Raw genomic sequence first — 23968 nt, 5'->3', positions numbered from 1 at the left:
TTAAGGGACTGGCGGGGAATCTAAATATATTTTGATTTCCAAAAAATTTTTTATGCGAGCATTTGATGCCAATACACAACTTTTCCCAAAACAAGCGTTTTCGATTTCAAAAAAAAAGTCAAAATCGACCCACCCTAGTATACAGGGTCCATTATGAAAGTAATGAGCATAATGTTATTGTGACGCAACGATGGATGGCAGCACGGTAAAACCGGGTGGGAAATGTGGTGCGGGATATGCCCTTTCAATGCATCCAGTGGTCAGTTGCTTTCGAGAAGTGTGAGCGGAGATAAGTGCCTCCGCTTGAAGTATGTTTTCAACTTTTGTAACATAACGCAATGGAGCGTTCGCTTGAACAATGATACGCCATAAAGTTTTGCGTGAGGTTTAGAAAAAATGCAAACGAAACATTCCAGATGCTGCAAGAAGCCTTCAAGGACGGTTGCATTTCAAGATCACAGTCTGAGAAGTGGCGCAAGGCATTCAAAGAGAGCCAGGAGGAGGTCGCCGACGAACCCCGTTATGGATGTCCCCCCCCCCCCCCCGGTGATCCCTCACCACCTCACAGTCCCTACTTAGCTTCATGTGACTTCTTTTTGTTTCCGCGACTCAAGAGAGAGAGAGAGAGAGAAGAAAGGAAAACATTGGGGAACCTTGGGAAACATCCAACGCCATGTTACAACGTTCCTGAGAGGCATTCCCTTGGAAGAGTTTCAGGGTGCCTTTCAGGCGTAGCAAACACGTCTCCGCAAGTGTATTGATGCAGGAGGAATGTATTTTGAAGAATATTGAACATTTGTACAAATTACGATCATTAAATATATTTTGCCAGTAAATGCTCATTACTTTCATAATGGACCCTGTAGTAAGAGGAAATGCCCTGTTAGGTAATTGGGTGTGAATAGAACAAACTCCTTTTAGGGAACTGGGTGACGATTAAAATAAGAGGAAATGAGAAAAACTCCTAAACAGGTAACTGGGTGAGAATAAGAAAAACTTCTATCAGGTAAACTGGGAGACGGAAAATATGAAGGGGCCGTGGTAGCCTGATCGGTAAGGCATTGGACTCGGGACCGGAGGGCCTCGGGTTCGATCCTTGCTGGTCGAAGACCCACCGTCGTCATTAAAGGGGACTGGGCGACGTTAAATATGCTCGTGGTCTCAATGTCCTCCAAGTGAAACGATACCTCTGGGGGTGCTAGTACCAGGTAGCTATTAGCTCTTGGACTAGTTATAAATTCTCATTAACTGCTCGATCCGGTGATGGTGCTGCCATCTATCGGTATATAAAAATATAATGGAGGTAAGGCACTCAGTATGCAGACCTCGACATAAATGCAGTTGAAGTCAGTTGTGACTCTGAATCGAATCGAAAATATGAGAGGAAATAAGAAAAACTCCTACAGAGGTAATTGGACGAGGGGCAGATTAGGAGGAAATAAGAAAACTTCTCTCAGGAAGGTAAAGGGTAAAATAGGAAGAAATGAGAAAATTCCTATCAGGAATCTGGACAAGAGGACAAAGTTGAAGGCTATTTGTACTGCTTTCTTTACCTCTTCCTGTTACACTCAACAGCAAATGCGATGCCAAGATCCAAGCGTTATCGCCGGGAAATGAATTGAGAAACGATAACTATTACACATTTGGAATCTAATACGAAGTATAGAATATGGGGATGCTCAAACCAAAATACCGTTTGGATTTTAAGCAAATACCAATCGGCTAGTCCAGAAACTACATTTTCGCCCTTGTAGAGGATCGTCAGTCTGGAACAGCCTCAAGGATCATCAGTCTGGAGAAGCTACAATGCAGTCTGAAGCAATAAACCTCGCATAGAAGATAGTACCTTCATACTGTTAGCAAACATTTTTTATCGCACTAATAAGGGGACATCAAATATGGTACGGCTCTACCCTGTATGCCACCACATTGGATTGCATCAGAACCGTCATTTAGGGGGTCAAGGGACCGATTTCCTCCCCTGATTTTGAAAAATCAATATATTTACTTTTTAGTGAGAGTGGTTTTTGTTGTTTTTTGGTGTAATTTTCGTTGAGTTGCCCCTTTGCTCCTCTCTGGAAAAATTCAAAATGACGCCCAGGGTTGCATATTTTAGAATATATGAAACAAAAGAAAAAGAAAGTTGAACATTATTCATTGAATACTTGGTGCGTTCAAGCTCTAATGTCTTTGTTTCCTTGTGGAGAATTACTCATACAAACCTTATATGTAGTGGATATCACAAAATCTTTCTCATGTTTGTTCAAAGTTGCGTACTTTCTTAAAACTATCATTGTTATTAATCAAAAACGTGAGTGCAGTTCATTTTAGTGATTTCAGTACATGTATGTTAAAAGTCAAAGGACATTTTCGTGAGATTACAAGTCCGTACTCCTAGACGATTCGATCCTCCTCGGTCAGATAGCTAAACAGCGGGTGAAATCCTTCTTCAACCAAGGGGCTGTCCGCACACACACACACACACACACACACACACACACACACACACACACACACAAATGACATCATACATTTTTTAAAGTTTTGATCCTCTCCTCCCTTTGTCACAAAGTGCACACTTCACCTTACCTTCTCCCCTTTTCGTCGTATGTCGCGTTATTTTTTATAAAAATATTCTTCTAAAAAATGCGTGATGTCACACTTTTTGTTAAACTTCTTGTTTAAGTCCTTCCCCAAGAAGCGGATACAGAGGCAGAATTTGGAGGGGGCACTGGACAATAAAAAGTGTCACCCCCCCCCGCCCACACAATGTTTATGTTTGTGTGTGTGTGTTTTAAATAAATTTGAAAGTTTTTTATTTATGCTATAAAGAAATAAATTTGAAAATATTTAATGAGGATACTTTTGATTTATTTTATCCCTTTGGAGGTGCCCGGGCCTCATGTTCCCCCCCCCCCCTTCTCTCCTAAAATTCCATTGCCACAAACTCACATTTTCACGAACGAGGGGGTTGATTGCGACGGATGGTTTTTATTTTCAGAAAAAGCTTACAACACGTAAACTTTAGTATGTTTTCTTACTCTAACATATTTTTTTCTCGAATAATTGATTATTACTGGAATTTTTGTATAATTAAAATTTATTTCAGTATCCAATATCCCTAGAACATAATTAGTACAGTGCAATTAGACATAAACCTCAACATCCAAAGTAAAAGTTTCCTGCCAATTTTAAATTGTTGTATACTGTCTACATATTGTTTGGTAAAAAGTTACACCGTTTTCAGCGTCGGGTTTTGGTAGGAGGGGGGGGGGAGAAGTTGATAAATTAGTAGTTTTTATCAGTTTTTCGGAAATATTTAGAAAACTATGGTTTTAGCGCAAAAAGTGCAATATACAAAATAATCTACATTAAATTACGAACAAAATGGTCTCAAGCATTATTGTTTTACGTGAACGGTTCCATAGTTACGGCGGGTATAAAAGTAGAAAAGTTTTGCATTTTTAAGGTTTTTTGGAAAAATGAAATTTTAACTACTACGTAAACAGAAATAGCGAAACAATTTTATTAAAAAGTAATATTGTACAGTCGTATTGCAGTCTAAAAGAAGCTAAGAGGCACCACATGGGATCCCACTAGGCTTTACCTACCCTCATCGAGTTTTCTAAAATTGTTACCATATAGGAAGCGTAAAAGTTGTGAATAAAACGTGAAAATAAGAATTTTTCTACCTCTTTCACGTGAACTAATCAGGGTTGCCAGGGGTAGAAAAATGCCTAAAACTGAATAATTTACATTCATCGAGTTTCCGAAAATCGTTACCATAAATGAAGAGCAAAAGATGGAAATAAAACGCTAAAATAAGGTTGCCTACCTTTTTCGGCTACCTAATCAAGGATTGTCAGGGGATAAAAGTTTTCAATGAGGGAGATAATTCACCCCTCATCGAGTTTCCGGAAAGTGTTGTCATAAATGAGGAGTAAAAGCTGTAAATAAAACACTAAAGTAAGGTTGTCTACCTTTTCCCGGTCCGTAAGTAGGGTTACCAGAGGTTAAAAAGCACCCAAAAATGAATAATTTGCAATTATCGAATTCCCAAAAAATTGTTGTCATAAATGAAGAGTAAAAGCTGTAAATAAAACGTTGAAGTAAGGTTGACTACCTGTTGCGTGTGAACTAATCAGGGTTGCCAGGGGCTAAAAGGTACATAAAAATGAGTAATTTATTCTCATCGAGTTTCCATATAAGTTATATAAAAAATGTAGCTAAAAATATTACAAAACCGATGATATAGGTTTGCCTAAGCAAAAGTGCTCTAATCATAGAGTTGCCGCTATTCAAAGTTTCAATATTGAAATTTCGACTCAGTCAAACAATTGACTCAATCGATGTAACTATCAACCAAAGTGAATTTCTAGCTAACGCTAAGGTCAAAATTGGCCTTATTTCTCTCCTTACAATGCACTTGCAAAGAGGCGGTTGCACAGTTCATCAAGCGTCGGGTGACGCTGACTTATTAATAGTTTTACCACCGATTGGTAAAGCTAAGAATGGAGTTGAAGCTTGTGTGATTGGTGATGACACGGATTTACTAGTCTTGTTGACTGTTCACACACCATCAGAAAGCAAGCTGAAAATGGTGGTACCAAAGAAAGGATATCAGCAGGAAAAGGTGTACACTATTTCGGACATTCAGCGAAGTATTGGAGATATAAAAGGTGTACTCTTAAAGGTGTACTAGCAATATACGCCTTCACAGGATGTGACACTGTATCATTTATCTACAAGAAGGGAAACATTTCACCGTATAGAAAAGTACAAGCCAACAGCGCTCTTTGTACGAAGCTTCTAGTCTTTAACGATCCCAAAGCTGACCCCAGTGCAGTGGCTGACGGATTGAGAAGAGATAAAATGGAGGGAGTGAAGACTTTCAACCATGAAACCAAAACCCTAAATCACTTGATAGATTTTAAAGAAAAGTATATTGTGGAAAATATCAGGTTTCTTTCGCTTGTTTCACGCAAAACGTGCCAACCATTCGTCGTTGTTCAGTCACGTAACTTCGGGTCAGCTTTTACTAAGCCAATGATTGAACTTGCTCCTTCCATTTCAATTACTGCTCTAAGGGCTGACGCAGAAAAGCATTTCTTTCTTGCGAATTGCGATGTTTGGAGCCAAGAATACTGAAGATCTAGATAGCTTTCGCTACCAGTGTTACTTGCAGGCTATCGCAAAGCAGTCCATATATTCATTGTTCAAGTTGACTGCACTACCTCCCTTTTTCAGCAGCATTCATATAGAATCTACCACAAGGTCCAACAGTGGCTGGGTGAGAAAAAGAATCCGCTCCAGTGAGGGTGTAAGAAGAAATGGTGAACAACTGAGACTAATTACAACAATGCGTTCTGCAGCTCCCCAGGAATTACTTTCCCTCATAGTGTACATTTGCAAAGATGAATTCGTCCGTAACTACGAGTGCAGAAATAGTGGTCTAATTTGCTCAAGCATGTGCAGCAATTGCTCAGGTCTAGGATGTATTAACAGGGACACTAATATCAGAGAAGAAGATCTAGAAGAGGACGGTGCTATGGTTGAAGAGTACTGAATACTGGTGAATATCTTTCATCACACACAGTATGTCGCATGTAAAACTCTACATTTTTATTAAATACAGTGAAGCACCGTTTATACGTTTCTCTTTTATACGTTTTTATTGAATATACGTTTTTAAATTGGTCCTTGCGAATCTAATACACATTAACCTATACCTATTATACGTTTTTTCATTTGTACGCTTTTTTTCTAAGTCCCTTCAAAAACGTATAAACGGTGCTTCACTGTATTAGTATTGCACTCAGTTTATGAACTTCAAAAAGTTTGATAAAATATGGTTGCAATATACAGGCAAATATGTCTATTTTCTAAAGAAAAAACTTCAAAAGCTGCACCTATAAAAATGTTATCATTAAAAATGCTATAATTATAAATCATAATTGTTACACATTTTTACACTTTAAAATAATCTATGTTAAAAATATATTCATTCTTATTGCGGCATTGTCTAGAGAAAGATCGGGTTTCTCCATGCCGTAGATTTATATAGTCACGGCTCGTGAAAACCTCTTTTCCCTTAAAAGTAGAGTCCCTTGAGTAGGTTGTGCGTTGTGAGGTTGTCGTTATTTTAAGGGCTTATCACAAACATACCACTGCCCCCTAAAATCGTAATTTGCTTTTACAAAACACAATTCATACAACAAATTAGTTTCCTTAGTGATAATGAATATTTTTTCCGAAAAATCTAAAAAATATCAAAATTTTCTATTTTTACACCCTTTGTAACTCTGGAACCGTTCCACTTAACAAATTAGTGCTTAGTACCATTTTGTTCGTAATTTAATGTAGATTATTTTGTATATTGCTTTTTCCACGCTAAACGCCATAGTTTTCTAAATATTTCCGAAAAACTGATAAAAACTACTAATTTACCAACTTCTCCCCCCCCACACTGTCAAAAATGAAACGCTCAATTTTGACGATTCGGCAATCCTCGAGCACTATTTCGTTATTTTCGACGATCATTTCGTCACCGAATCACGTGATATTTGACGAAACCAGAAATCTCAAATTTTTCACGAAATTATATCTTCCCGATTTCGTCACATTGCAGTGCATTCTGGGAGTTTTCGTTTCAATCTTGTACTTGCTCGTTAAATTATCTTGCCTCAATTATTCTAAAGGATTCATAAAAAAAGGTTAGTATTTATTGAAATTTGTAAGTGCAATGTGCCTTCTTTTATGTATTGTTACATTTTTGTTTAGTGTTGTGTTTATAGTTGTATTTAAAACACATTAAAATTAAAAACGAACGGTTCGATTAGGTTTAGAAGTCTGTGTGTGTTAACTTTGAGTCACCTCCACGTTAGGCTTAGCTAGCGTTGTTTTTTTTATTTGCAAAAGAAAATGTTGGTTCGTTGACATTTGTTTCCAAAAGCGTACTTCCTTTATTTCGTTACAAAAATTACAAACATGACTAAAGAGTTTGTATGAATTTAAACTTACAAAAAAAAAAAAAAAAAAACCTCCACCGTAGCTTAACTAACACAGATGATAAATACAGCGCTTTTATGAAAGGCATAGAACTTTGAAGCTTTTAATTTCAACGTGGAATAAATTACATGGTTATGTGTTTTCATTCTTCTCCATGAATTTTACAAAAATAATTCTGTTAAACGAAGTGTATTTTTTAGTTTAATAGTTCAAATTTGTTTCATTCTGCATTTTTATTTTCTTAAACAAATACTATACACCAATCCCCCAATATGCTTACCAGCTTACCCCGTGTTGTTTACATAATCTCTTTCCCTGCGGGAGATGTTTCTAGCAATAAGTGCATATGTTCATTATTTGTGCAGCCTTTTTTTTTTTTTTTTTACTTGCATAAAACATGAAGTAAAGTAAATATCAATTTGATAAAATCATTTTAAGATGGAGAAAATATTAATTTCCATAAAGAACTCTATATTTGTGCTATATATTTCAGCCGAATATGTTTAATATTTTTTCAAATTTTCCGCAAATTAAAATAAATTATTGAAGTGAAGTTTTAATGTTTAACCTCGATTTAAAAAGAAAAGATAGTATAGCATGTTTGAAAATTGTAATAACAATAATAAGCATTTTTTGTTTTTTATTTTCCAACTTCATGCACTAAATTTATAAGTTTTTTTACGTCAATTTGTGTTACATGATTTGTCATAATTATGAATTTTTCCATTATACATAGTTTCTTCAGCTAAAATAAATGCAGCATTAATTTTATTGCCATATTTGCCGCCTCAAGATATTGTCAACAAAAAGTGAGAAATCCCGGTCTGCATTAAATCAGACTAAGAAGCATTTTATAGATGAACTTCCAATAAATCCAAATCTTTTAGTTGGAGTTGTGATTTTACTGGATGTAAAGTAAAATGTCTGAAAATTTAACCGAACTTCAATTGAAAAATTGAAAGGATAATGAAAATATATGAAAAATCAAAAGGCTAATGAAAATATATGATAAGCTTTATATATGTAACAAGCTTTGCTCACCACACTAGTCCCTATTTTCATTATATACCTTTGAAAAAAATCTATTGATATCAGTCAATTAGTTCTCAAGACACAAACAAACAAGAAAATACACTTTGTTATTGGGTTTCCCCTATCTTTGGCAACTCTTCTTCTTTGGCGTTTTTTTTTTATTTACTGCGTGAAAATTGCATATTTTAAAAATCAAATATGCTTAGTTAAAAGGTGATACTCCCTTCGTCTCCGTCCCAAACTAGTAGAGGTACGTTTGAATATTTTTGTACTAGTGATTGATTCTGATGATTTTATGATTTTGTTCGAATATTTTTTAAAGATTTCAAGGTACTATACTATCAACTAGCAACTTTACTTGGCAAGCATTCCCTCTTAAAATCATTACCAGCTGAGTTAAAAAAATCCGAAGTACACACGCCCTTAAGCTACGCCCCATTTTGTAAGTACTCTACACCCAGTATAGCAGAAAAATCAGTTTTTTTCCTACTAAATCTCTAACTATCAGTTAGAAGATAGCTTTAATTACTAGTTAACTTATGAAATGGAGCGTGGCTTCGAGTGTTGGAGCCCTGGGTTTTTGACTCTAATTTGATAGTGGTTTAAAGAGGTAAAGCTCGGTAAGTAAATGTTGTTTATTGATAACATAGCACAATAAAATCTCTGAAAAAAGTGCGAATAAAATCATAATCACCAGTTTCAGTACTACTTAATTCATAAGTACTAATTTGGGTAGGGGGGGGGGGAGTACTTCCGAAAACATTCGTGAAGAAAACGGAACACGAAAATCGGAAAAAAACGGTGCATTTTGGCTATCGGTTAAAATAAAAAATAAATTTAAAAAAAATTACAGATCAACAATTTTCGCACCCTTGATTTTTTTTATAGCTCAAAAAAATGAAAATTCACGACGATGTGCAAAAGAATTAACTCGTTTAATGGCTAAATAATGCTGATTCTCGATAAATTGAAGAAACTCTAATTCTAGAATATTATTCAGAAATTAATTTCAGAAACTAACTGAGAGTCTAGCTGCCTAAATAAAAATTTTGTTCATCCGCTGTAAAAATAACTCATTCTTGCAATCTGCTAGAAAAAAAGCTGTCAGCCTCGAAATAATCATATATTTTGAAAAATATGAAAATTAAATCAGATGCTTTTCAAATTCACAAGCGAATCGCAGCTTTTTAACTTATGAAAAAAAAAAAAAAAAAAACTCGGATTTTGAAAGAAATCGTAAAAACATGTTTTATTTCAGAAATAAACTGCTGAATTTAATCGTAACTTTCCTCGAAATAGAAAAAAGATCCATGTGCATGAGGGCATACACCCATGGATTTAAACCTTTACTTGTTATGTATATATTCTCTTTTTAAAACTTTTTTAGGATGGATCCAATATCACGGAGATAATCAGAACAAGGACAGATGAAGACTTTTTCATAATTATAACAATATTCTAAATGTTCGTATATTATACATTGATTTCATGTTACACATGTTTGGAAATAAAAATAAAAACTTAGGGGTAAAAAGCAAAGGTATATTTTATAATTATTTAACAAACATTGCACTAAATTAATTTTACCAAAAGATTTATTTCACATTCGCATTTTTTTAAGATTTATATTTTCAAATACCTTTTGCAATTTTGGCAGAGAATTGTTTTCAAACTATGAAGTATGAAATGCATGCAATATAAAGTTCCTGTATTAAACATAAATTTGGCCAAATAAACATTCTACATACAAGCAAAATTAATTAAACAAATAATTGATTGGAAAAAGAAAAAGGTAAGCTTTTTCTTAAGATTATCTAATTTTATTTTCTGTATATAATTTTAGAACAAATATATACTAACTTAAAGTTGTCCATTTTGTTGTACTTTTTCTTTGAAATTTGTGGTATAAGTTGGATAAAAGTCTTTTTTTTTTCTGGAATTTTTTCATTCGATGCAATAAATAAGACACTTCTCAGCAATTTTCTCCCGAGCATATATCGATCTAACTGTGCATAAAAGTGGCACATGATTTATTTTTACAGAACCCAATGTCTGCTGAGGAATTAGCACTTTTATATTCCCAGTAGAGCAGGGCGATGTAGGAATTTCTACATCGTGATGCATCGCCATCCTTACATCGCGATGTAGTTCAAACAGGTTGACATATTCTTTCCGCTTTAGGGACACCCCTCCCGCCATTAGGAGAGTTTTCCTTACAAAAATCCAGGCTTTTGTCAGATCTTTTTCTAATTTGGCACATAGGTTCTTTAATCACATGAGGTAGTACCCCATATGAATACTACCCCATGGGAAACTACCCTATGTGGATTTCGAGCATCAAAGGACATCTGAGCTGAATCTGGAAAAGATCCGATGAAAACTGGATTTTTATAAGGAAAACTCCTATGGGGTTTGCCACACATAGCGGGAGAAAAATTACACTATGAGAATTCCCAAGCATCAAAAGACAAATGTACCAAATTTGGAACAGATCAGACAAAAACTGGGTTCTTATAAGACCCCCCCCCCCCACACACACGTGGTTTCCCACTCCATAGCGGGACGAAAACGGGAATTCCCGAGCGTCAAAGGACATCTGTGACAATTTTGGAAAAGACATGATAAAACTGTTTTTTTTTTTTTTGTAATAAAACCCCTCATTTGGTGGTTGTCCCCCATAGCGGGGCGAAAACTACCCTATGAGAATTCCTGAGCATCAATGAACGAACCTCTATGCCAAATTTTGGAAAGATCCGACAAAAAATGAATTTTTTTCAAGGAAAACCCCCCATCGGGGTTGCCCTTCCCCACCCATACATCGACGAAAGCTAGCTTCCGTGAATTCCTGAACATCAAAGAACCTCTATGGCAAATTTAGAAAATATCGGACAAAAACTTTTTTTTATATAAGGAGAACCCCCAATGCGGGGTCGCTCCCCCCCCCCCCATCATGGAGGGTTGAAAACTACCATGTGTGAATTCCCGAGCATCAGAGGACCTCTTTCCAAATATGGAAAAGATATGATAAAAAACTGGTTTTTTATAAGAACCCCCCGGATGGGGGTTGCCCCCCATAGCGGAAAGAAAACCACCCTATGAGAATTCCTGAGCATCAAATAACGAAACTCTGTGCCAAATTCGGAAAGATCCAACAAAAACTGGATTTTTTGTCGGGAAAACTACCATAGGGGTTGCCCCCCCCCCCATGGAGGGCCAAAAACTACCCTGCGTGATTCCCCGTGCATCAAAGAACCTATGTGCAAAATTTTGGAAAGATCCGACAAAAATTGGATTTTTTCAAGGAACCCCCCCCTCCCCCCTCCCTTTATAAAGTAATGAAAACTACCCTGCGTGATTTTTGAGCATCTAAGAACCTCTGTGGCAAATTAAAAAAAGATCGGACAAAAAATTTTTTTTAATACGGAGAACCCCCAATGCGGGGTTGTCTGTCCCCCCCCCCTCCTCCCACATAGAGGGACATAAACGACCTTGTGTGAATTCCCGAGCCTCCAATAACGAACCTCTGTGCCAAATTTGGAAAATATCCGAGAAAAATTAGATTTTTTTGAAGGAAAACCCCCATTATGGGGGGTTTAATTAGATACCATGGGGAGTTTAATCTGCAATGATTTGTTTTACCTTTTTTAAGAAATAGTTTGTTTGCATTTTTACATAAATAAAAATTTGCTTGACATATTTTATGTGCCTCTTTTTTTTAACAATTACTTGTCTTTTTTTTGATGGGGGGGGGGGGGGCTGCAGGTCCGTTGTTTCAATTTTTTCCCAAATATGACAGAGTCTGTACTCAATAAAAATTTTACAGAAAACCAACTAAAACAACGGCCAGTCATGTGTAAAAACATGAATGTTCAAAAATCAAGACGGGAGGGGGGGTTCAATTGACCCCCTGACCCCGTAAATGACTGGCCTGTGAAAGTGGCTATACGCAATAAAGTGGGAAACTACGGTGGTAAGATTCTGAAGTTAGAATTTGATCACACGCACACAAATCTTATAAAATACAGTCGAACCTCGTTATAACGAACTTAAAGGGACCATTAAAATCGATTATTATAAAACGTGGTTCGCTTTATCCAAAAAAGAATAAACAATAAGACAAGGATTGAAAAAAGCTCATTTGAGCAGTTATTTGTTTTAAGCGTGTTCGAATTAACGAGGTTCAACTGTATTCTCAAAAATTAAAAAAAAAAACTAATGTGCTCAAAGAAAAAAAAGGAAATAAATTTTCTTAAAAATTTACGAAATTAATATCCTCATATATGACGAAATTAATTTGACGAAACTAATGCTCTCAAAACTACGAAAATGATTGTTAATTTGACGAAACTAGAATGAAGAAATATTTCGTTACATTTGACGAAATTCGCATCCTCAAACCACTAATAAAAGCAGTTTCTTCAATTTGACGAAATGTTCGCTCGGAGCATATCCCTGGAAGTGGTTTCGTCAAAAACTAAGAAAATTTCGTCAAATTTGAAAGTCCATTTCTGAGAGTGCACTTCCCCCAAAACCCGACGCTGAAAACGGTGTAACTTTTTATTAAACAATATGTGGACTGTATAGAACAATTTGGAGTTGGCGGGAAACTTTTACTTTGGATGTTGAGGTTAGGCCTTTTTTTGGTCTATTTGCACCGTACTAAATATTCAGGGGTGAATTTCACCCCGTTAAAAGAGTTTATTACCGGTAAAAATAAATACGGCTTTAATAATTTTAAGGTGTTTTAACAATGTGTAAATTTTTATTCCAATTGGTAAGTTACACTTGGGTTGGATTACTTGTTAGAGGGCTTCACTTTACATTTAAGGTCTATTTGGCGTTTAAACATCTATATCAGCTAAATACAGGGTTATGTCAAACTGATAATTCTTTTTATTCTGGAAATTTTTCCGTTGTTTAGATTGATGTGTTCCGAGTTGACTCATCATGTATTGTATTCCTCACTTGGAACGCTTTATCACTACCACCTGAAGGGTTCTCATTGGTTTTCATTGATAACGAGTCAAATTTTGTGAAAGAGCTCCAACGACTATAGGACACTTATTAGCATGCATTTTGTTTCGGCGGTGCTACATCAAGGCAAATTTGGTGCAATATCTATTCTGTTATCCAAGGGCACCCCGAATTAAGACTTTTGAGATGGGGTGGGGGATTCTAGTTTTTTGAATAAAACGCCGAATTTTACTGAATGAAAAAAATATGAACATCGAATCATTCTGAGTTTTTTTTTTTTTTTTTTTTTGGAAAATTTGTTTTGCTCTCTCCAACCGTCAGAAATTTTTTTTTGCCGAATTAAGGAAATTTTTGGGAGATCACAGTAACCTCCCAAACCCCTTAACCACAATATCTAACATTTAATTCACAAAAACAAAATGCATAATCTGACTTTTAAATCGAAAGACTATTTCTATCAGCTTGGTCGAACTAAAAAGTATGAAATAAAAAAAGTATGTGATTTTTTTGATTACAACACCCAAAAATGGCAGTTAATCTAAAAATCTTTATGGATAATGTTTTCTAAAGCAACCAACAAAATTTAAATTAAAAATTAGAGAGAAGTATAGAAGCAGTATAGTAAAATCTATTCAGACAAAGCTGTATACCGCCTATTTCTTCTCTCAAATTTTAAATTTGTCTTAGGAATAGATACTCTGCTCCAAATAGCTCAAAGGATTCCAGAAATGACATCTTCACCTTCAATTTATGCTTGAAAGAAAATTGAAGACCTCGGTGGAAGTAGAGGACAGCTCCCCCTTTTGATAACTTTAAGGAATCGCAAAATGTTTTTAAAAATTAATTTTCAAAGATTTTGTCTTTGTATTTAATACTAGGTTAGAATTTGCCTCAATGAAAGTAGTTCCAATGATATTTTTCATAAAATATGTTACAAATTAGGCAGTGAGAAGCAAAGGGATGTAAGTGGACATTTGCAAGTTTTGAGTAAAACGCATTTAAAGATAACGTCCTAGGTGGGCTTTCATTGATTTTTTATCATGCTGTACAGCAGCACCTACCAGGACTACTAGTACTATCTCTCGCCCCAAGACAGAGGAGAGGTTCCTCTACTATCTGTACTGGTTATCTTCAAATTTTTAATTTTGCCACTTATATCCTTTTGCTTCTCACTGCCTCAAATGTATAATGTTAGGCATTGGAGTGTTGTCTTCTTTAATGAAAAGTTTTGAAATTTGTAGTCGTTAATGTGAAATGTTTTTGAATTATTCGAAATTTCTCTTAAAATAGCCATATCAAAAACATTCCCTTTGTGAATGTACTTCCTCACAAGCTTTTTCCAACAAAAACCGCGTGACGAGTTTGATTGAAACAAATTCGTCTTTACGTTTGGGATCTATATTTGCCTTAAATTTTTCCGTAATCGCTATTATTAAATTTTCCTGAACTGCTTAAAACCAGACAAAAAATGGTTAAACTAAAAAAGGAACTGTAGAGAGAGAGGAAAGAGGTTGGGGGGGGGGGGGGGGGGAAGGGGTCCTTGCCGAAATGTTTCAGAAAAAAAAAGTTTGTTTCCATTCGAATTTCAAAAGTTATCGGGAGCCCGGGGGGGGGGGGGGTGGGGAGACAGACGAACCGACAGACGCATTTTCCCCCGTCTCAAATCCTTGCCAATTTTATATTTTCTAATATGAATTGAATTATTTATTTCATTTTTGACTTTTTTTATTGATGTTTTTAAGGAGCTTCTTTTTTTTATGCTTTTTTCTTCTTCATTTTTTACTTTTGTGGAAATATATAAAATAATTAATACTGAAAAACTAAAAATTTTAAAGTAAGGTTTTGAGATGAGGAAAATGTGTTTTTTGGTCTGGCGGTTAAAACATAAAATTTATTCATTTTTATGTTTTCATTTTTTTTGTCCTTTTTTCTCTTTGCAAATTAGTCTTTGTTTTATATCAGATAACGTATTTCAAAGGAACTGCTACTTTATTTTTTTAAATTTATTTTTTAGTTATTCAGATTGAAAATATTGTGTTGGGATAGTATTTTTTTTAACTTGGTTCTTCAATTTTCCTCTCGTGACGGATTAACAGTTGAAATTTATTGAAAGTAAATTGTAGCATGTGGTAAACTGAGTTTGAATAAATCCTGTGTCATCTAAGTTCTTCTTCATCAGATAGGCATATTTTGCTTTAAAATAGCTTTAAATGCTAGAAAGGTATGTTGACATAATTTGCAATCTTAGCTAATCAAGAGAATTATAATCTGGAACTAGATAACCGATGTTCGTGCACAGGAAAGTAGTCTTGTTTAGTTCCAGACAGAACTTCCTGTTTGCTGTGTATAAGTAAACAACAATTAAGTCTTTTAGAATTCCTCAATATACACAAAACAATTAAAATTCATATAAAAAAAATCAAAGTAAAAAAAAAAAATTCTTACCATTGACTAATTCAAGTATGCATAGTATTCCAACTAGCAAAAAAAGCCTGAAATTAAAAGAAAAGAAATATGCACCATATAAGAATAGTTTTAATAAAACTTTTAAAATTTCATTTAAATTATCTTGAGCGCCTGCTAACATCCTACTGAAAGTTAATCCATATCATTGTTATAGTAGTGATTAAACTTTTCCTGACAACTTTTGAATTCATTTCATTTTACCTAATACAATGGGGTCGTTTCCAAAATTTTGAAAGTATTTTTTTCTGAAAGAGCATGCTAAAAAACATAGGATCTGACCATTTTTTAAATAATTTGTTTAAGTTTAATATTTTAAAAACATTACTGAAATCTGTGAGGTTTCATTGTTTACGCTTCTGTCGTGTGACATCACAAATGATGAAATGTCATTCTGTGTTGCCAATCACAGAGCAAAATATTTAATTCACATCTTTACTCAAGTGTATTGGCAACGATATGGTTGATAGCAAGCGTAGAGCGCAATTTTAATTTGCTTGTTGATTATCATAACGTGGAAATGCGGTAGAAAGATGTGCCATAGTGCATCATTTGTGACGTCATCAAGACCAGGCCTTGTTTGAAAAATCGGACATTTTAAAAAATTAATTAAAAAATAGCTGTTGGGAAAATAAAAGTATTTTTTGGATCCATGTTATTTTTTTTTTTACTCATTCTTTCAATTTCAGTGACTAAAGGTACTTTTGACTGAAGGAAACCACCCCATTGTTGAGAAAATTCCATGGCATTCTATCCTACCGCATGTGTTCCGTTTAGGATTTGGTAGGGCGCTAAGTGGTCCTCACACATTAACCACACGAATAGAGTAATTAGGAAAACAGTTTAAATTGGTAGCAATAGAAAAAGCATCTTGAGACATATTTTTGATGTAAAACTATTGATTTGCCGTAGTTCGCCCGTTATCGAGACACAAGATCTTAAAGTCTCCGAAATTTTAAGAAAAGCGCCGAATTAAAGGCTTGGCGAGGAATTGGTCACGCAATTTCACCGCCTGCATCCATCTACAGAGGCGGATCCAGAAATTTTTGTAAGGGGGTCAAGTTTGAATGGTCAGCGTCAAAAACGAACAGGAAAGCAGGAGTGTCCTCCCCCAAGGGTGATGGCGCGCCCCCTCGTATGTTACGGAGATCCCCTTCCTAATCAGAGGAAAACCCTTTAAAATCCCACCTCCAGAGCCTGATTACCGCAGAGGCATGCGGGGCACAGGCCCCTCCTCTTAGATTTCAGGGGGCCCAAAATCCCCTTAATTTATCATGCTAATTAAAAATAAATAATTATTTCATGCAGAATCTACACTGGAAAAAAAATCCGGAAACGTTTCTGAGTATATCGTGCAGCTGTGGTTCATGAAAGTTTCAAAAACGTTTCTGAGTATTTCGGAATCCTCTTTCTGTAATGTCCAGAAACGTGTCTGAGTATTTCGGAATCCTCTTTCTGTAATTTTCAGAAACGTTTCTGAGTATTTCGGAATCCTCTTTCCGTAATTTCCAGAAATGTTTCTGAGTATTCTGTGCAGCTGTGGTTCATGAAAGTTTCGAAAACGTTTCCGAGTATTTCGGAATTCTCCAAACAATTTTCAAAAACGTTTCCGAGAATTTCGGAATCCTTTTTCCGTGATTTATTCTAAAATATAATTCTTTATTATAGTATTGCATACCATATCAGTTTCAATTCTTTCATATCTAAGAGCAATAATACAAGCAATTTTAGAATCATTCGTGGATTTTTTTTTTGGAATTTCTAATGACAAATAGCATGGTTAACAGCATAACATATGCACAGTTATAAATTTTTGAAAAATTGTGAAATAATCTAGTAGTTTCATTCCTAATCACAAAATCGTCGGGGAATTGGAGTGGGGGTACCTTCTGAAAAGTGGGGATTGTTTGTTAAACAATCTTAAACTTCAGTTTTTCTCTCAATATTTTCAAGACAAAACTATCAACATATTGTATTTTTAATGCAGAACGTAAAAACATATCTTGTATCAAACTTGATAGCTTTTATCTTCGGATAAAATTTGACAGGACTTACCTACCCTTCGCGTTCCTAAATTCGTTCACCTCAAGTCAATTTCTCTGACGAACAAAGTGTACCGAAAAGTACCAACAGAGAAATTGATGAATTTAAATATGACACCAAGTCCCCCTGCTGGAACCATTCGGGTTGATTCTTCTGTTCTTGCCCTTTTCCAGCTCATCACAAATATAAATACTTATTCAAAATAGGTTACTGATTTTATTTTTACAGTGTGCGCAAAATGCATTATATATTTTATTTATTAAAACATTGAACTCTACTACATGATTATTCCATTTCATATATACGAGAATACCCCCCCCCCCACCATAAGAGCGATGGTGCACCCATAAAATGCTATGAAGCGCCCCCCCCCCCCCTTGAAAAAGCAACATCATATACATTATAAATCAAAGTATCATATACATTATAAATCAAAGTATCATATAAATTATAAGTCAAATACTTTAATATGGTGTAAAAATACAAAATTATTTCATTAAGTCTTTTTTTTTTTTTTTTTGCTTTTGGTAAAATTGAGGCTCGTAAAACGAAAAAAATGAAGACACTTTTAAATACATATATGTATCTATTTGTTAAAAAAAATTAATACACATTTAACTAATTTAAAGCATTTCGCTAATGCAAATATTTAAAGAGATATCGTCATTTAGATAATACTGAAGCACTATGTTCCTAATTACAATAGAGATAGTTTTTTTTTTACTTCATACAATCTAGCTACACTGTTTACAAGAGAATGAAAACATGCAACCTTAAAGACGCACTATCAAACCTGACAATTTGCATATTATAACATTTAATTCATAATGCTTGATACATAAATGTTCAGCCAAATATTAACTGAGATTGACACATAAAAACAAAGTACACAATAACACTTATTTAAATTTTTTTATAATCTTCAATTCATAAATTTTACAGAATAAAACTAGACACACTTGCACTTTAAATGTGTTCTATGTAATGTAAAATATTTTCAAATTGCAATAGTTCACAACGAAAAAATGATACTGAAGAAAATAGTTTTTTTTAACGAGATTTATATGAACTAAATCTCTTTAAAGTAATAGAGTTGCAAAGCGACTTACCTATTCGTCGGTGGTGGTCTTTTGCAGGCTTTGGTCACCAAAAAGGTGATTTTTATGACAGAATAAAATTCTGCCAACAAAAATTACCCATTTGGTATAGAAAGAAGAAAAGTATCCAAGAAAAAAGTAAATTACCTACACAAGTTATGCGACGCAATGAATTTAGATGGCGTCCTCTCGGCAGTTATTTGGTTTTTAATTTCAGTTTGTATTCCTTCCGCGAGCATGCGTCGAGAATTTGCACTTCGTACTTAAAAATAAGTGACATAGCTTCAAATTCAATCTCATGACGATACATATGCAAGAAAATATAAGACTTAAAAATTATCTTCAGTGAATTCATGCGAGGAACAAAACTTCTACTAATCCTCTTGATGAGTGTTACTTCGCATACATGAGTCAGTACTTGTTTTCATTGCGTGCTTTCGAAAGTTTCAGTTTAGATTTACTGCTGGACTATAAAATTGCCGTGTGAGCTGCGCATGCGCCGACTCTTACTTTCTTGCTAAACGGGAAACGTTTTTGATTATAGCAGAAAACTGCGGAGGGCGTACGAATCTGTGTATTACGGAAAACTTTTTTGTATATTCAGAGAGTTTTCCGAGATTTTTTACAGTGTAGAGTACAATGATGTCATCGATATTTTTGCAAATGTCAAGACAAGGAAAAAGTCTCTTGTCTGTTGAAAAAAATTCCTCTTAAAAATTTAATCTCTTTGCAAATCTCAATACCACTCCAAGTTTAGTCTGTATTTACTATTGAAAGTTATATCATAAATAACTTTGGTATTTACGTTAAACTGGCAAACTTTAACCACATCTTATATAATTATCATATACTACATCTCTTCTACTTTTTGTGATATTAGGTACCATCAAATTTAGCACTGTTGTGTTAATACGCAAGTATTGAAATATTTTATAGCTACAGAAAAAGCGGGAATAATGGGGGGGGGGGGCAACAAAATAAATTTCATGCCCAGTGCCTTCAAAAATCTTACGGGGGGGGGGCTGAAACAAAAATGTGCCCCATGTCCAATATCAGAATGATCGGGCTCTGCCCCCCTCTCTAATTGCCGCAACTTGCGCCATGGATTATATTCCCTCAAATTTTAACAAAAGTCATGTTTCTTTAGGCAGGATCACGTTACCGTCAGCTTTGAAGATAGGAGATTACAGCTATAAAATAGCTAGAAAAAGCATATACAGCACACACACACACACACATGTGGTTTGAGGTGGAAGAGTGCTCTGAAAATGCGTTAAACTCATTAGAGATGGAAATAAAACAAAAAACTCAAAATAGCAATAGCCCAGGAAAGTAACTTAATCAATCCTTTGAATTATGACGATCTAAGAACCTTACACAGGGTTGCCAACCTTGGAGGAGCAATTTGAGGAGCATCTGTGATGATTTTGAGGAGAAATTTGAAATTTTGCGGAGCAGTTCGGTATTTTGTAGGGTCTGGTGGGGGAAAGTGGTCAATGGGGTAAAGTGGCCATACGTCAAATAAATGGCTATAGCTTGGAAATAAATGTTCGAATGAATGTGAAAATTTTATTTTACGATAAGGCAGTTAAAAACTACATTTTGAATACAAAATTTCATAACTGGCAAAATTTTATTTGGTAAAATAAAATATTTTGTGTGAATATGAAAAATTTCAAAATCTAAACACCTCTTTTAACTTCCTTGGAAAATTTTGTTTGTTAGAATTATGAACAGATTGACTGCACAGGAAGCTTCCTACATGTCTCAAGAACTCTTACTCGTTAGCAGTTAGCTGAATCTATTTTGGTTAATTTTTTAGAACAATTTAAGTAAGATGGGGAAAGTGGTCATAAAATTAGGCTTAACGAATATTGTCCTTTTAACGTCACTTAAACTTTAAGTATGAGGCAGACATAAATGAAATATTAATTTCACTTAATATGTATTGTTTTTACAGTAAACAGGGTTAAATATACGAGTATAGGCTTATGCATACTCATATACTCGTGTAGGCACGTATATATACGTATTAACATAAATGCACCAATAAACGCGTAGTATATGGGTAACTGTAAGTATTTTTTGTCTATGAAGATACATTCGACTATCGATACACGTATATACCCGCTTATACTCGTACATATACGAACACTTATATACTCAGGTAGACACGTATATACGCGTACGTACTCGAAATTCGAGCAGACACTTACAAGCACATGATATACATGTATAAAGAATGAGTTTAAACTCTTGAGCAAATTCTTAAAAGATTAAGAAGGGAGTAGAAGAAGCAAGAATCATAAGAAACATATATTCACAAACACAACGCTGACGCGCTACATGCACGCAAAATCAGAACCTAAAGGATGCAAAACAGGTCACAAATTTATTACACAAGGAGAATTTTACACAACATTTTAGGTCTTAAGAAAGTGTTAAAGTGATTGATGAAATTTGTGGCCGGCTGCTGTAATACATGCGTCGCAATCATAAAGCACTCTCTGTTGCAATAATGAGACTATTGAAAAACTTTCAACAGTCGCTGTGTCTTTGTTGCGATGCGTGTATTAGAGCTACTACAGGCCGTAACTTTAACATCTGCTCTAAATAATTCTTAAAAACTAAAATGTTGGTTAAAATCATCTTTTTTCCCCCAATGGGGCTGTATAAGAGTCCTACCTGAAGAGGCATCTGGGCCATAACCAGACCTAGTGCGCTCCCCTACAATGCATCAGTCTTTCATGTGTCACCATTAAGGCACTGATGTATGACACAGTTTTTTTGACGCCCAGTTTCCACCAGGGGGAGGCACCTGGGCTCTCTTTGATGAGAAATTGTGGAAGGAATTTGATTTTGCCTAAGAAATTCTAATCAAAACGAATACCATAGTGATCTTTTACATGCCGCATAATCATACGACATGGGCGCTGATGAGTTTCTGCGTCTCGAAAATCCACCGACCGGCATCCCCAGGTCAGAACCCGATTCCACAGACGTACAAGGCCAGCGCGTAACCATCACGCCACCAGCTGGTCAGGTAAAATCATCTTTGTGTAACAAATTTGTGACCTGTTTTGCATCCACCAGTTTCTGGCTTAGTGTGCATGTAGCGCGTCAGCGACCATAAGTTCATTATGATTCTTTGCTTCGTATCCTCCCTTCTCATACCCCTTTGATCTTTGCCCCAGAGCTTGGATTCACTCTGTAAGCATACATGTGTATTAGGGGGTATACTCGTGTCTACATACATGTACTGATATACACGTAAATGTACGTATATACGTCTATACTGGTACGTAATCGTGTTTACACGTAAACATACGTGTAATACTCGTTGCTTCCATATGTATGTACGTGAGTAGGCATGTACAAACACACACTGGATGTATCCTGGAAAAAACTCGTGTATACCTGTATATGTATGTATGTATACCTATATATGCGTGTATATGTCTAATATACACGCATATACTCAGATATGCATGTATATACTCGAGATACAAGTGCATACACGCATATGATGTTCGTTTATACGCGTATATACTCTTGTAGACACGTAAACTGTAGGTAATCACGCATACATTCTTATGTATACCCGCATATACTTGTAACTATAAAAATAACCGAAATATACAAATATTACGGTTATTTGTAACGGTTTTGCATCTATTTTTAACTATGACCACTTTACCCCATGCTATGACCACTTTCCCCCATCCCATGGGGTAAAGTGGTCATAAATACATAGGGAAATGAAACTATTATAAAACTACTTAAACCAATATTTTTTTCCCTGAAATTCTATGTATTGTGTTCTTTAATAATGCAATGTAAATTAACAACATAAAAAGTTTAAGTGTTTAAAGAATTGATTTTATTTAATATCCACTTAAGTTGAAAACCTACGATTTTATGACCACTTTACCCCACCAGACCCTATAAAAATCAATAAAATTAACTAAAACCACATTACTAAAATTGTTTTTGAGCTTTAATAATCACTTTAAGCACTAAACAGCTTTAAACAGTGTTTCAATCTTTGAGTATAAGCATCTTTAATTTCCCATATTTACATGTTTGACAGGATAATAGCAAAATATAAGCCCAGAAACATTCGGCCACGAAATGCGGAGCAAAATAACTTTTTTGTGGAACCGCGGAGTTTCGCCATTTTTGCGGAGAAACTCTGCAAAATGCGAAGCAATTGGCAACCCTGCCTTACAGAACCAAGCAAAAAAAAAAGGTTAACATTGATTTCATGTATTATTTTTTCGGATCTATATAAAGATTTGAAGTTTAAAAGTAAGCATAATAAAATTACTGTCACAGGAGGTCAGTTGACCCTTTGACCCTCCCCTGAAGTCGCCCGTGTCCATCTACAAATCGTGTGAAAGATGTCTTCCATTTCGGACTGAAAGTCGCTAATTTTGGACACTTTTCTTAAAATTTCGGCAGACTTGAAGACTTCAAATTTCGATAAGGGGAACACAAAGACAAACAACTAATGCGTCCAGAAATGTGTTTTACAACGCTCTTTCGATTGATACTTATTTATTATTATTATTATTATTATTATTATTATTATTATTATTATTATTATTATTATTATTTTTATTATTATTATTTTGTGATTTCCTGGTCAATAGTGATACGGTTGAGAATCACTTATCTAGAGTAAAAAAACTCTAAGTAATAAAGGTGACATTTTCAATTATCTGTGCACGACTGGTTATGTGGCGCTCTTTGGGATAGGAAGTTCGCCGCATAGAGGTAAATTTCCGTCACTAACAATAAATTTTATTTTATTTTCACGGTATCATTTTAACAGAATCTAAAACCACGCCAATAGTTTATGAAACAACATTTTTCAATAATTACAAATATAATTTGATAACCACAACGATATTAACCAGGAACGTTTTACTTCTGGTGTAACTTACTTCATTTCTGATCCTTTAACGAGCTGCAGAGATTTCTCTAAAATGTATTTTATCTATAAACACGAGGTTTTAAATTGAAATCAGCTTGAATCATTATCACCAAGCGGATAAAAAGTACAGCTGTTCGAATTGTGGTACATATTTGTGGGAGAAAAAGTAAGATGTTGGAATTTCATTTTTCCAGAAAAGGATATTTTTTTGTAGAAAAACTATTTTACTTGAACATGTTCCTCACTCTCTGTCCATTAAAGTATAATTGGAATAAATTTTTCATCGGTACTTTGAGACATTCTATGAATTACGCATAAGCATGAAAAGTGATATATCAGTTCTTAAAGTTCACTTATGTCACATCTAAACGTTATAGTGCGGCACTAGTTATTTGAGCCATAACCTTAACAGTGT

The 23968-nt window shown here is 34.9% G+C and overlaps 1 protein-coding gene across 1 annotated transcript in view; it reads right to left on the bottom strand.

Moving 5' to 3' along the window:
- LOC129224689 (venom peptide isomerase heavy chain-like) overlaps window positions 1-23585 on the bottom strand; it is a 43953-nt gene extending 20368 nt beyond the window's left edge. Inside the window, exons 1-2 of the mRNA XM_054859234.1 lie at window positions 23564-23585; window positions 15460-15506 (exon numbers count right to left, since the gene is read on the bottom strand). Coding sequence (XP_054715209.1) covers window positions 15460-15506; window positions 23564-23568 — 52 coding nt within the window. The 5' untranslated portion in view covers window positions 23569-23585. The remainder of the gene's footprint in view (window positions 1-15459; window positions 15507-23563) is intronic.
- Between the last annotated feature and the right edge of the window lie 383 nt (window positions 23586-23968).

Source organism: Uloborus diversus, chromosome 6 (assembly GCF_026930045.1).
Source record: "Uloborus diversus isolate 005 chromosome 6, Udiv.v.3.1, whole genome shotgun sequence".
In the NCBI taxonomy this organism is placed as follows: Eukaryota; Metazoa; Arthropoda; class Arachnida; order Araneae; family Uloboridae; genus Uloborus; species Uloborus diversus.
The sequence above is the reverse complement of the archived record's forward strand: the minus strand, read 5'-3'. Positions and strand labels throughout refer to the sequence as shown.